Raw genomic sequence first — 15,321 nt, 5'->3', positions numbered from 1 at the left:
CAACCCAGGTCCCTTGGCACAATTTACCCCAACCCCACCAAAAAAGGCATCATCCAGCAGTTTTGAGCTAACATCATGCTAGGTGTATAGACTCATAGTTTAGACACCAAAGCAAACATTTGTGAAATGTTTTTGAACGTAAATATGCTTAATTCTCATGCAATGAGGCTCTCTTCTTTGCAGGATGAATAAAATAAAATTTAATTCTATAAACTTCATTGATCCCGAAGGTTGGCCCCGAAGGAAATTGGGTTAAAGCTGCCTGCCTTATGCCCGCGCCATCTTACCCTTCCGACCATGCATACATTACGCAAACATCACATGGGGAAGACAGGTCAGAGAGGTATAACAATGGAAAATGCACAACATGAGGAAAGACGAGGAGAAAAAAGAGCTCCCCCCAGAATAATACTCAATACGGGGGGATGGAAGATGATGGTTGTTTTGGTTAGTGCGAACAAACTGCATCCAATTTTACAGTTGGTCTAATGTCCGTCACTGGTCACCAGGACTCTCAATTTCCATTTCAGAGCTATGAGCTTCTCCAAGATCTTATCCATATTGCGTTAAATAAACACAGTCTGAGTACGGAATTTACAACTTCTTCTTGATGAGAAACCTGGGCTTGGAAGAGCCCGATTGTCCTGCTGAGACGTTTGCTGCCGGATACTCGATGGTGGGTTGCGTCGTGTGTCTGGCGACACTCTCGATGGAGGACATTGAACGACATCTACCAATTCGGAACCACGATAACAGAGTTCTGGCTGACTGGAGCTGGCTCAGACCTGGCTTATCGAAGAACAAGAAGCAGCGAAAGCTGTTCAAAATCCCATAAGGCTGGCCGACATGATAGACGATGGGTCTATCATCGGCTTCTCATCGTGAAGAAGTTGTCAATTTCGTTAAGGGACCAGTTGGTCAAATCCATAATTCTTCTTTAAATTTTTAGAGAACAAGTCTGGGGAGACTCTCTGAGGGTTAGAGATAGGCAAGACTATACAAAAGACATGAGAAGCCAAGCAGGAAAGATAAGGGAGAGGGAGAAGGAGAAAATGCGACCGCCTCCATCAAGAGCCAAGAAAGACTGAAAATCGTTGACTCTTCAAGAATGTGGGGTGCCAGACCAATTTCTTCTATGGTTCCCTAGAAACAAGGGGTGGCACAACTTACCCATTGGCACTTTCCCCTTGTGGAGGAATTTTTCAATCATTCCTGAGCTTCCACAGATTTAAAGATATCATGTTCCAATTTTATGTTATTGTAAATACTAATAACAGCTTGAGATGATTTAATTTATGTGTCAGGTTCAGGTCAGGTTCAAGGTGACCTTTATTGTTAGTGCCAAAGGTTAAAGCTGACAATGAAAAAAAATTTCAAGAAACCATGTCAAGTAATATATAAGGGGCACTGAGAGAGCTGTGCAACACAGTTTTTATTTTTTCAATATGATGCCGTTCAACATCACAATGATGCCAATGGGTTTTGCAAAAACACACCTCATGATCTTAAAATCTCAAGTTTCTACAGCTTATAGAAGTCACAGATTTCAGCCAATCCTGCTCCAATCCTGTGGGTAGAGATGATAAAAGACACCATTTTAATATATAACGCTTCAGTCATAGATCAAATGTCAGATGTTGGCTTTATAAAGCAGGCTAATGTCAGCATAAAGTAATAAAAGCATGCTGACGTTAGCATGTTGTAATAAAAACACCATAAAACATCTTTTACATAAGTTTTAGTATAGCCCTTGCCCTTTGGGGTGGACTTGCTAACAACTTTGTTTCTTCTGTACATCACACATGTTGGCCAAGCTAGTTAGCCAGAGAAAACTACTGTGTTATAATGATAAATCACTGAAGTTTGTTTATTTGCTAATGCTAGCTGTAGTTCCACACAAATCGCAGATCTCAGATCTGTGAAAGCAGAGCAAGGGCAGCATGACTTTACTGTGAAAGACCAGCAGTTTATCCATCATGTGAATGCCCAAACCACCAGGAAAAGCTGCTAGCCTCTGCAGTCACAAGATTGCAGTAATGTAAAGGATGGACACAGAAAGAACAGAAATTAAGATAGTTATGTTGCTCAACATCGCTAGCCACAAACGTCAGTATATACACACACTCATATTTACAAATACACAGCCAAGTAGTTTCACTGTGTAACTTTTAATCACTAGCTTCCACTTTCCTGGAACCAAACCATCTTCTCTTTATTAACTTTCTCTGGGAAATCAAAACTGTTTGTCTTAACTTCTTTGCCCAGAGACAGAGACAACACGTTATCTAACCCTTTAAGAATTAAACATGGTGTTGTTTAAGTCATGAGTGTGTAAGATGACATTTACATTTACAAATAAAATATTAGAGCTTTGAGAGTTTTTACCCATCAAATGAATAAAACATGGCTCCAAGTCTCAAGAAGCCTGGAAGGAGAACAAACCTCTAAAATTATCTCAAACACACAGTATTCACAGGTTTTTTTTATGTAATATAACTGCTGAACATGTTTGTGGTGCTTTGACTGTAACTGGGCGAGCTAAATACAAGATTGCTATCTGTTAAAGCCAGGCTGTAATAGGCAGCAAACTGTCAGATAAAAAGAGTCATAGTCAGGCTTACTAATTATGATTTAGTGACAAAGAGTTTGTTGTATTTCTGTGCATGACTAAATCCATTTAAATTTTTAAAACACTGAAATTTATCAAAATTAAAATAAAACAAGTGATCTTTTTAATCAGAGGAAAGTAAGGCAACCTTATTTCCAATTTAGGAGGCTGTGTAAAATTGAAATAAGCATAATGCCGTGAATCTAGTCATTCCAATACTATAGTTTTTGAAATGCATGAGTTGCATTACTATAGTTTCTCCAGTGAGCAGTGGCTGTAATCAAAACCAGAAAACCTCCAAAGACAAGCGCACAGGAGCCACTGATTAGCTGCCTGATTCATAATGTAGAGTGTGCACACAGATACAAGGAAACAGTGGAAGACAAAGACAAACAGCAAGATGAGACAGATGGAGGAAATGAGAGGGAACGCAGAGGGAACTAAGCACTCCACAAATCATCAGTAAGGGAAACTAGCAAAAAATGTAGACTCAGCATTTTAAAGAATAAAATCGAGGAAAAAATTCACAGCCAAACTGAATATAAGAAAAATAAGACATCTAAACTTTAAAACACTCAAGGAACTAAACTAAGGTAACACACCTTAACTATAGTAAAGTAAAGGTTATAGTCCACACTGCTCACGGACCCCGAGTCCCCGGAACCGGGTCCGTGACACTTTTCATTTTTTAAGCGAACAAAAAGTCAAACTGTACATATGTTTTCACCAGGGGGAGTAGCAATAATAATGGCCCATTTATTTACCGTTTGCTATATTTATGTACTGTTTTAGTTTAGTCAGTACATCTATATTTTGTCACGACTGATCGGCCAGTATGTTTGTGGAGTGGACCCAGATGCAGACACAGGAGGAAAAAACTGAAGGTTAACAAAGTGCGAGCCGTTTATTAGGCTAAATACCACAACAGAAAAACAAGGCAGAAAAACAGTTTTACACACAGGGCATTAAGTTCATTCAAGGAAATTGTGATGATTCTGGAAATGGCCTCATACAGGGAATTCCAACTTGTGGATGTTGGTACCATTGGTTTCCTGCGGCTGACTTCCTCCACCTGTTCAGAGGCTAATGTTGATCGACTTGTTCTAGTCCAAAGAGCAGAACATTTTGCAATGCTACTCCTATATACAGCCTTGGTGTCTGCACAGGAATTTAGACGTTTATCAACATCGAAATCTGAAATCAAGTTAATTGTGTGTGATGCACATCTGCAGTGTGGAGGGAGGCTAAACTGTGCATCACCAGATGCGGTTGAAAGAGCTTCTATGACATCAGTAAAGGTCAGTTCCTCGTCATCACCTTCTTCATTTTCAGATTCAGACTCCAAATGACAGGGCTGCACTGTTACCCCCATAAAACATTTATTATTTACCGTCCAGATGTCAGCGGTGGTGGAAACAAACTCTACCTCTTTGAGTGTAGTCTTCAAGATAGAGTTCATTTTGTTATATTCTCTCTCAAGGTATCCTACAAATGACTTTCTCTGGGGCAGCTTGACACCACTTTTAGTTACAATGCGTCAGAATGACTCAGAGTCTACAGTGGAAATCGGCAACATGTCCTCGACGATATAGCCTGCGACGAGCTTCTTCAGTTCCACGACACTAAGTCCTGTCGCTCTTACATCTATTTTAACCTGTTTAGCAGGAGAGGACAGCAGCTCCGACTGTGCTCATAAAACAGGCTGGTTGACCAGGTGCAGCACTTAAGCAGAATTTTATGATGAGGATTTATGGGATTTTCTGACTGGAATACATTTAAAGATAGCTATCAGCTATCTTTTTGTAATAGTTCACATAGGTCATATCAAGAAAAAAAATGTTCATTTCCACCTAATTTACTTACTTGCAGTTCCCATATCCACGCATGCAAAATCACATAATTGCACTGTGAAACTTGCAACACACTAGCTTCTCCTTTCCTGCCACCAAACCACCTCCTGTCTGTCAAATGTCTGTGGAAAATCAAAACTATCTTTGATTTCTTTACGAATTAGAAAATGTTGTTTGCTTTACTTATAAGTGGGTAGGATGACATTTGCATATAAAATTTTGGGTTTTTACCTACCTAATGATAAAAAAAAAAGGGTCCAAATCTCAAAATGCTTTTTTTTCACTAGTGTCAATTTATTGATGCAGAATAATTGCTAGACAAGGCAAGCAGTGATTATGACTTTTAGTTTTTGACAAGACAAGCTGAAATAGTAGTAAAATATTTTGAAAACACTTCACTACACTTAAAAGTGTAAAAAGAAATGTTCCCCATCAGTGTTCTATGGATCAGTGTTACTGCTGCAGATGATTAAAGCTTTATAGTCGTGTGTGAGATGTTCAGTTTTGCTTCCTTTGTCTGGTCAGCCAAGTTATGTTCCCTAACTGTGTTTCCCAGGTGTATCCGCTCTGTGCCAATTCCCTATTGCATATATATTGTCTGCGTCTCCCTCTGTTCTTTTCTCCCCCTTTGTGGAAGTAGTGTCTGTCTGTTTGTCTGTTTCTGCCCTGCTTAGTTTTTGTATTTTCCTTTTTCTTTTTTTCCAACATTAAAACTGTGATTTTTACATTTCTCATTTCCTCTCACTTGACCTTCCTGTCCCGTCTCCAGTTTGTTCAAAATGTTGCTGCTAGGCTCCTCACAGACACCCCAAAAAGAGATCATATTACAGCTGTTTTAACTTCTCTCCAGTGGTTGCCAGTTAGTTTTACAATCACTTTCAAGTTTCTCCTGTTTGTCTACAAAACCCTTCATGGTTTGGCTGCTTTCTACATCTTTGGCCACTTACAGCCCTGTTCAGCTTCCAGGTCCCTCTGGTCAGCTGAGCAGATGCTTCTGACTGTTCTCTGCTCTGTATTTAAAGTCAAAGAGACCTGCATTCTTGTGGTTGTCCCTGACCTGTGGAAGAGCATTGCCCTCATAGTCAAATGTGCTCCCTCCACTGAGTCATTTAAAACTAGACTCAAAACTTATTTCCTGCTGGCATTTGAGTCTGTCTGATTTGTTCATGTGTTTGTGTCATGTGTATGTTTAGCACCTACTATGTATTTTACTTGTTTTTTTTTTTAATCTATTCCTGTTTCCTTCTTGTTTTGTTTTGTTCATTTTGCTTTTTGTACAGTGCCTGAAAAAGAGACTCGTCAAAATAAGCTTATGCGTTGGTTTTATAAGGAAGATCTGTAATCCATTATCTGCCTCCTTTCTTGGATGTTAGACCGTTACTTACAATTAAGTACTCAGATCCATATAAAAGGACATTTTTATATTTATTTTTAAGCCCAGACCTGGTAAATGTAGTGGAATTGTACAGCGCTTTGAGGGCCCCGAAAAGCGCTATATAAATGCAATCCATTATTATTATTAAATGTGTTGTTTGAGTGCTGCAGTTTGTTTTTGGTGCTCTAAATTTCAGAGTTGTTCAGTATTAGTGCTCTGTTACTTTATGTAAGAAAAAAAAAGAAATCAAAAGGAGAAGTGTTTCAGAAGGATAACCAGTGCAAAGTGCTTTTGTAAACCACAGGTTTTAGTTCAGTTTTCTGTCATCTGTTCTCATAAATGACATGAAGCAGCAGCCTTTCTTCTCAGTCATGGAGGGCAGAGAGAAGAGAGCGCTGCACTTCTTGATCTTCGGTAAAACAGATTTTCCATAATGTTTAATACTTTTCTTTATCACAGAGACAGTCTGGATAACTTTACAACAACTTTTCTTAAATTATTTTTAGACTGAATAACTTTATGTCTTGATAACATTCCATGGTTTAATTTTTCCATAGCTGCTTATCTCGTGGTGTCACCTTCACCTTCTGCAGGTCAGTCTGTTCTAACTTGTCATACTTGCATTTTCAATTTAAAGCCATTTTTGCAATATAGTTCATATTGTCTTTTTCCTCATAGGTCTGCTCAGCTTAGCTGGAAATGGGTCCACTCGGTGCTCTGGAAGGGTTGAAATCTATAAGTCTTACTATAACTCCTACTCTTACCGTTACGCCTCCTGGGGAACAGTGTGTGATGATGGCTGGGACTTAAAAGATGCTGAGGTGGTCTGTAGAGAGCTGAACTGTGGGATAGCACTGGAGGCTCTTGGGTCTGCTTACTTTGGTCAAGGTACAGGGACTATCATGCTTGATGATGTGGACTGTTCAGGAAGTGAAACTTCTCTAAATGATTGTCGTCACAGAGGACTTAGGACACACGACTGTAGCCATATGGAAGACGCTGGTGTGGTCTGTTCAGGTAAGAAAACTGTTCCCAAAGTCTGTGGTGGTGTCACAACTGGGTTTTTTATGTATTAGTTAAAACTTAGATTCTAGTTTGTTCTCATTCCATAATATTTTGCTTATCTTACTTTTTTTTACAAGCATCATTACAATGTGTGCACTGCAACATTTGCTTGAAATGAACTCTAATTTAAAAACCTCCTTTAGCAGCAATAACCTGAAACATTCATAAGATAGAAGCAAGGTCAAAAAAGTTTCTGTCTAACCCCCTCAAGATATTGTGAGAAAAAGGAAATATGAGATGAGAGAATGAAAAGAGCAGTTAAAGTCTGTAAAATTAGTGCCAGTAACTAATCAGAGAAGTTTAAACCATTACCAGCCTGCTCTACACTGTTATAGCTCATGATCAGTTTCAGTGAGTGTTTATCTGATGTTTTTTCTTTATAATTTGACTTAATGGTCATTGATCATATGTCGAAGATGTCCAGGGAGAGAAACCAAGAAGTAGCAGTGTATTGGAGAAGAGAAGGAGGCAGTACAAATTATTGTGGTATTGAGGAGAGAGCACACCTGCCTCATTTTTCTGTGTGTATACGAGAGGCTGGAGATAGTGTAACCAGCAGTAACAGTACTGCACATAACTGCCAGCAGACACTAAATCAGATACAGCAAGAAAAAAAAAGTGGGCTGGTAGTCAGCTGTAGAGATTTGTCATTTGCAGACACAAAACCCTATCAGCTAATATGGTAGCCAATAAGATTATCTGATCTGAACTTGACTGTGTCATGTTTTATCTAATACTACAGCTTTTTTTTTTTTAAGAAACCCTCCCAGAGCCCACCCTCTCCTTGTACAGTAATGAGGTCACCTGGGGTCAGGACGTCAGAATCACTTGCTCAGTCTCAGATAAGTTCTCAGGTGGAACTTTTATCCTCCAGAAGACTTCAGGCTCATTCAGTCAGACTCAACCATCCTCTATGAGCTCTGTTACATTCAATCTTCACAATGTGAACTTTGATCATGATGGACTGTACCAGTGTCAGTACATGAAAATAAGTCGAAGGTTCAGCTCTTCTCCTGTCAGACTCACTGGTAAGAAAAAAATCCACTTTGCCAAGTTCTTTGTTTCATTCTCTTCTTTCAATAATAGAATCAGTAACCTGGTGAGATAATGCTTTGATATGTTGATATTTTTTCAGTGAGTTTTCCAAAACCCAGTATCTCCACTTACCCTGTTGGTGAGGTGACCTGGGGTCAGACTGTTGAAATCACATGTTCAGTCTCAACTCAGGTTTTAGGTGGATCGTTCACTCGTTCACAGTCAAATTCGGGGTTCATTCACGAGCAGTGTTGGTCAAGTTACTTGAAAAAAGTAATCAGTAACTAATTACTGATTACTTCCCAAAAAAAGTAATCCCGTTACTTTACTGACTGCTTATTTTCAAAAGTAATTAATTACTTAGTTACTTAGTTACTTTTTAAAAACACGATTTCCAACCTGAATAGGTGATAAAGCGATAGATCTTTCAGCCCAATTCTACTTTTTCTGCATAATCCATCATACAAAATGTAATCAAATGGAAAAGTCTCTTTTTAAAACTTGTTTTATTAGTTTTAATCTTTTAACTTTATGCATCAAGCAAAAATTTAATTATATGCACCATTCTCTGACTGGAAGAAATTTGTTTAACATTTAAACCTATTTTCTGCACATTCCAGCACATAAAATATTTTTTCTGTGTTTACACTCAGTCTTTCAAATAGATGCAAGTAAAACACAGCAGAAAATAAATAACATCAAAGACTAGCGGCCCTGTTGCTCTATTTTCACCTGTAAAGCAAGAGTGGCGTAGGCGGAGGTTTGCCCTGGTGCAGGTGTGCTGCAGCGGTCAGTTGAAGAATCCGCAGGTTTCTCTGTGAGTTTCCCATTACGTCGTAGTGCACTCTGTGCTTGCGTGGAAGTTTAGGGTTTTTTCGATGTAAAAGGAAGTTTTCTTCCCACGCACAACGGACGCAAATGTTTTTGTCACTTTTTATGGAATCAAACTCAAAGTATGGTCAAGACTTCCACGCTTTAAACGCTGCACGTTCACACTCTCTCCCGCACTCGATATATTATCCATTGTTGACCTGCACAAAGCTGTTGCCACGAACGTCGCACTCGCTTACGTTACTGTCATGAGACATTCTTGCAAAACAATCACGTGTCGTTGTCGCTCCGATCGGTACCCCGCATGCGCAAATCTTACATCACTTCCTCTCTTTGCCAACATTGCGACATTCAATATGTTTGAATGATACGGTTAGCTTCCAGTTAGTTCCTAGCATTTCTCAACAGCTCTGTCTCCTTTTCGACTACCGGGACCTTTGAACAATGGATAATCCGTATACAAACAAATTCATGTTTTTCTCCTCAACAGAGAGTGTTCCCCGATTGAACAACAGCGCTGTAAAATAAGAAGAATGGCGCCTAATTACAGAGTTAATAATACAGACTTTGTAATATGTCACGTGAAGATTCATCAGCCAGATGAAGTGTTTACTGACAATTGACAGTGATAGCGGACATCATCATCACTATTCCAATCAATCCTTTGTTTATAGTTTTTAGTCACTTTATTTATCTGATATTTTTACTGCTTTCTTTATTTTTGGCCATTATCAAAAATGCTCTCAAATCCCACTGTAGCAAGGAGCAATCAGACAGTATTAGAGGTTAGTTATTGGAAACTGTGGAGTGTTTAGCAACAAAATAATCAAATTTAGAGTTTGCAAAGATCTATAAGAGTGAATATTCATTCATCAAATCACAAGAAGTGTAACAAAAATGTTAATGCTGCTCCATAACTGCTGGATGTGTAAACAAGAAACTAAGTGTTGTGTTTGATTCTGCTCCCTTCTTAATCCTGGTACCTTTTATTCCCCAGTGAGACTGCAGACACCCAGCATCTCCCTGACCTCTCCTGGTGCAGGTCTGGTCTGGGGTCCTGAAGGTGCAGAGATCACCAGGGGTTACAGTTTTGTCTTCACCTGCTCCACTAACTCCAGATTTTCCAGTGGACGTTTCATCCTCATCTTCTCTGACTCCAACATCCCAGACAGCAAGCCAGCAGTCAACAACTCAGCCTCCTTTAGTTTCCCTGTAGCTGAGTATGAACACCAAGGCAACTACAGCTGTGTGTATGTCACAGTGTCCACACGGACATTGAGTTCTACTGCAACAGCACCCATTACTGTCATCATTAAATGTAAGTATAGCATTGAATTTATGTATTAAAAATTAGAACAACATACTGTGCACACTGGCCACTCTATTCCCTATTTTTCCCTTATGGATTTTCTCTGTTTGAAAGTATACCAAACAAACAATACCAAAAAAAAATCGGGTCTTTTAATTTCAGTTATTTTTGATTTATTTCAAGAGCTTAGTTTTTTATTTCTAATAGTGGGAGACAGAATTAAATAATAGACATGGACATGAACATTGTAAACTCGAGCTCTTTTAATTCCTGAAAAAAGTCTTTAAACTGCATTTCAATTCAAATCACAGAAAAAAAATCTCTGGCCAAAATTGGGCAGACCTAAAAATAAAGTGCTTCAAGTACATTTTCAAAATGGTATTGTCTTTAAATAATAATAATAATAAAGTTTTAATATAAGGTGCAGTTTTTCTTCTTAAAAAAAATAAGGCAGAGACATAAAAGGTTATTTGACTAGCTTCACCTTTAAACTCTGAGTAACCTTAGCCAAAATTATTTTGTACATTAGGCTAAAATAGTGTGATCATCGAACATTTTAGTGCAAAAATAACAAATCCTCTGGACTCACAGTACCGCCATGCTCATTTACTGTCCATCTCTTTCAGCCAGTTACTTAGACAAACTAGCCTGTTCACATTTTCAGAGCTCAAGGCAGCTCTCTTTTACTTTCCAAGAAGCTCAGTCAAAAACCTGTAGTAGACAAATCAAAAAAGTAATTATTAATCTACACAATAACTGTCAACTATAGAGCTTTTTGAAGAAACAATAACAATAAGTAAAAAAGAAAAGTTTTATTTACCTGCATTACATTGCAATTAGATGGTACAGCTCTTATCAAGGCTTCTGTCAGGTAGTCTTTTGAAATGAAATTTTCATTTTTCACATCAAGTTTTATTATTTAGTTAGTTTAAGTGAACTATAACAACTTTGGGGGAAATGAGAGGGTAAAGAGAGACAATCTCTGGCTAAGTAGATGGCACAACATGGGAAAAGAGAAGAGCGCTGAGAATTGGAAAAATTCTACACCAGTCTGTCCTTAACAATGTGACGATGTCCCTGTATTGAATCTACAAATATCAGAAGATGGACTACAAAATGACTACACAAAATGACTACACAATGTGTTCTATCACTGTTGTTTTATCGAGGTCATATAAATGAGAACAGCCCGTGAAAAATATCCCTTCATTACATTTAAAGAAGAAGGAACATTTGGGGTCAGATTTATTAATGTCTGCAGCAGCGCAAAGCCTAATGAGCTGCTGGAATTACTAAAGAGGCTCAGTGTTTTGTAACTGAAAATTGTGAACAGGAGTATTTTTGCAGCTGGCCTCATGGCATATCACTTTAACAACCTGCTCAAGCAAATGGTCGAGCACATTTATATTTCAATAAGAAGAGTGCCTAACTTCACTCCAACTAACTGAGCCATCTCTACTACTTAGTTAAGGTATGCAGTGCTGAAATAATCCACCAGATGTCACTGTGAATGTAAATGGTTGGTTCTTCTTATCCCTCTCCCAACCAGGAAGTGAGAAACCAAAAAACCACCTAACATATTTTGAGTGTTTTTGATTAAACTAAGGTAGGAAGGTATAATTTTTTTGATATGTGATAGTGTTAGAGAACTTACTGAACAGATTTATGTGACTTGATAACATAAAAAAAATTCTTAATGTGTAATCATTTTTTGTGCTCAAAATTTGTCACTTTATGGTGCTAATGCTAACATTAACCTAAATGTTATTAAATATATTATTTGCCATAAAATAAACACATCTGGACCCATTTTGTTTATCCATTGCTGTTGATAAATCACATTAAGTGTTAGCATAGCAAGAATATGCTGAAAGAATTTCCACAGTAAGTAATTTTTGTAACTTTCTGAGTTAATATAGAAAACTCAGAAAGTTACAAAAATTAAAAAGAATAATACGGTAAAAAGCAAGAGTAACATGTGAAAATGACAAATATCACAACTAATTACCTTTTAACTAAATTACACTAGCTGGTAAATTAATATTACTAAGTTGTCAAAATTATAATTTTATACTTTACAAGTACTAGATGGGCGCTGAACAATTGAATGGCTCATAACCACATGCTCCTGTGGTGGATTCGTGAGTGGTGTCTCCTGATACCATCCACTTTCAAGCACAGTGTGTTTGAGGTCATGGTCTCACATGAAGCCACAAGGGCCACTCTCCGCCAATATATTGCCAACAAACTGTTTGAGTGGGGTTTTAAATTGTTCTGCCAAGTTCATCTGGATTATCGATAACTTGCTGCTGTAAGGCAGATCCACATTCTTCAATGCTTCCCTCAGTGTAGAGGAACAGAAGCTACCTCTAGAAGCCAAAGTTGTAAAAAACATTGTGCAAACCCATAAAAGAACCGCAGCTCTTCACAAGTTTCAGCTTGGTCCAGAAGTTGCACTCCTCTTTGGGTGTCAGGTGCACTGGTACTCTATGACCAAACTGCACTGGGTGGAGCTCCCCTGATGGCAGGCAAAGACCTAATGAAGAAGGGCCATGGAGGTCTGATGAAGGTCTGATTCCAGTAAAAAGGTTTGACAACAAATATGTCAGCCTTCTAAGCAATGCCTGTGGGTTCATGCCTCTTTCATCTGTTATAGGATGTAGCAAAGAGTCCAACGCAAAGATCACCATTCCATGCTCATCACTCATCCCTGCAAATAAGTAGCATATGGACAGAATTTACTTTTTTCAACTGTATTTTCTACTGTACTTGTATTAACATTACATTTCATAGGTAAACCATTAAGTGACATCTCAACTATTTGGTAGAGATCAATATTTTAAAAACTATATGGTCTTAAAAAAATATTGTGGTTATTATTGACCCAAGTCAATAAGAAATGCAAACCAGTGGTCCTCCTTTGGCTCTTGCACTCTGGGGCCTCTGGAAGTCTGGGGCCTGGATCTCCTCCATGCCTGCCTCATGCCCTGGTGGACAGGGCTATGGCTCCCCACACCCTCTAGCAGATCATTACATGGAGAAACCTTTTGAATACAAGCGCGCTGATCCACACAGGTGTGCACACAGGTGTACACACAGGTGTTAACTGTTCATAGACACAAACCACATCTTCCTTGGCTGCTACCTCAAAGCACATTGTGCGCTGTCGGTCCTGCGTGCTGCACAACAACAATCATTATTTAGTATTTACTGTTATTTACACTTAGCTGGATTAATGAGATGGTGTTGTGTTTACTATGCTGCTTTCTTTTTTGCTTGTTTTCTCTTATTTTTCTCTCAACAGGTGATCTGGGAGGTTTTTTTTTCTTTTTAAGTGTCCTCAGTGTTCTCACTGTCCCTCTTCCCCTCTGTTTTTTTTCCCTTCATCTTTCTTTCTCCTTTTCCTATCCCCCAGCCATGTCTGTCCCATCTGTAACAACTGAAAATAAAAATAAAATAAAATAAATGACAATAACAACAAAAGTTGATCAATTGGACCAATATGGCAAAGCCGCGATGATCCATTTGGTAAAGTAAATCTGTTGGGTATCTTTGTTGGCCTTCAGACAAACAAAACCAAACGGGACAGGCAAAAAACCAAACAAACAAACAAACAAAAAAGAAATGCAAACAAAAAAAAATTTCCATTGCTTTTTTTCTTGGTGGGTTAGCTAAAGGGATATGTAGTTGTAAGAGTTTCACTTACAGGAGCAAAAGATTTAAATGAATTGAAAATTGAAAAGTCTGCATCACACAATTTGTTGCAAATTGCACAAACGCTGAAGCTCAAGTCAGATCGTCCTGTCATTGCAGCATCGCAGTTCCTGGGCTGCCTTTCCTCATAACAGCCATCCCTCAAGATTCTCTTCATTTAAAGCAATGCATTATCAGAGATTGTAACATCTAGTCCTTTTACTGAATTGGAAAAATAGATAAAACAAAGATTATAACATTAGAAGACAAGATAGAAGGACCAGAACAGGAACGTAAACAGGGGTTAATAAACTAAAGCATTACCTAAAATGGGGAACTTAAGGCACAGATAACAAGAAATTCATAAGCACAAGGAAAGTAAACATAATACAATAAATAGAAGGTAATGGAGCTTGAATGTAAACTGTTACCCTAATCCTGTATCAGGCTTAGGTAGATAAAGCATACATACATACATCAATAAGCACGATTCAAAGATAATCAAAAATAAAAAAGTAGAGAAAACCAAAACATCCCCAAAACTCAAAACCCTGAGTCAAAGATGCAGGGACAACAACAACTCATGCAGAACCACTTTCTATCTTGCATATTTGAAAAAAACCTTTTCTCTCTTAGTTCCTTGGATGCTGCTGGTCTCGTCTGTAGTTGCTGTGGTCCTGTTGCTCCTGCTGGTCTTGTTGGTGGTCTTCCTGGTGCTCAGGAGAAGGAGGCAAACACAGCTGGGCTACATCCACACCAGAAGTCTGTGCTCACCAGAACAAACAATATATTACATGAAAAAACAACAGCTTTGTTTTGAATATGATGTCCACATGACAGAAATCTGCTCTGTTGTCTTTCAGTGACTCTAACAATCTGTGATGAAGATGATGACGTCAGTGACAAAAGATATGGATTCTGAGAGACTGAACACCAAAGAAATCACACTGAACAAACAGGAAGAGCAGAGAAAGAGAGAAGAAAAGCAGATGAAGATCAAAGCAGTAGTGATGAAAATGATCATGTATTTGTAACTCGGTCATTTGATGAACAAACTGTGGACCTTTGTAGAGAACAAGAAGATGTTTATCAAAATCTTTAGGTTAATATTGATTAACATTGATCCATTCAGTTTAACACAGAATATCAGCCAGAAGAAACTAAAACTCTCTTATCTTTCTACAATGAGACTACCACATGGTCAAATATTTCATATAGGTTAAGATTAGTAGCTACAGTGTCCATTAACTGATCATTTAAGCTTTTCTACTTTTCTTGGCACACCGTATTATCGTCATAAATTGTCATTTCTGTTACACTTTTAACCAGTTATAATAACAAAAAAACACAATTATATTCTAACCTATTAGACAGATTATAAATTCTGTTTCTGTTTTATAATAATACTGCATTAAAATCCTCAGTCATCCAATATTGTATGTTGTGTGATTGACTTTTGCGTACAATGACAGTGAAATGCGATTATTAGCAATTTGTATGATACTTTTAACCAGGTGTGTCAAATTCATAAAGAGTCACATGGTGAAGAAGAATC

At 38.1% G+C, this 15,321-nt stretch overlaps 1 protein-coding gene across 1 annotated transcript; it reads left to right on the top strand.

Moving 5' to 3' along the window:
- Positions 1–6,204: 6,204 nt before the first annotated feature.
- Positions 6,205–15,189, top strand: LOC146379965 (uncharacterized). The gene is made up of 7 exons (XM_084938899.1): positions 6,205–6,247; positions 6,391–6,426; positions 6,512–6,850; positions 7,657–7,926; positions 9,762–10,082; positions 14,403–14,528; positions 14,630–15,189. Exons 1-7 carry the CDS (start codon positions 6,205–6,207, stop codon positions 14,686–14,688), a joined length of 1,194 nt encoding a protein of 397 aa, XP_084795025.1. The 3' UTR covers positions 14,689–15,189.
- The last annotated feature ends 132 nt before the right edge of the window (positions 15,190–15,321 follow it).

Source organism: Perissodus microlepis, chromosome 9 (genome assembly GCF_051167445.1).
Source record: "Perissodus microlepis isolate ML-2025 ecotype Zambia chromosome 9, ASM5116744v1, whole genome shotgun sequence".
NCBI lineage: Eukaryota > Metazoa > Chordata > Actinopteri > Cichliformes > Cichlidae > Perissodus > Perissodus microlepis.
The sequence above is the reverse complement of the archived record's forward strand: the minus strand, read 5'-3'. Positions and strand labels throughout refer to the sequence as shown.

What these genes read in the sequence shown, in the direction of transcription:
- LOC146379965 (XM_084938899.1), top strand. Translation starts at nt 6,205, where the DNA reads ATGGAGGGCAGAGAGAAGAGAGCGCTGCACTTCTTGATCTTCG. An exon ending in GTCACCTTCACCTTCTGCAG is followed by an intron (nt 6,427 to 6,511) that starts GTCAGTCTGTTC and finishes TTTTCCTCATAG; the next exon opens with GTCTGCTCAGCTTAGCTGGA. An exon ending in CATTACTGTCATCATTAAAT is followed by an intron (nt 10,083 to 14,402) that starts GTAAGTATAGCA and finishes TTTCTCTCTTAG; the next exon opens with TTCCTTGGATGCTGCTGGTC.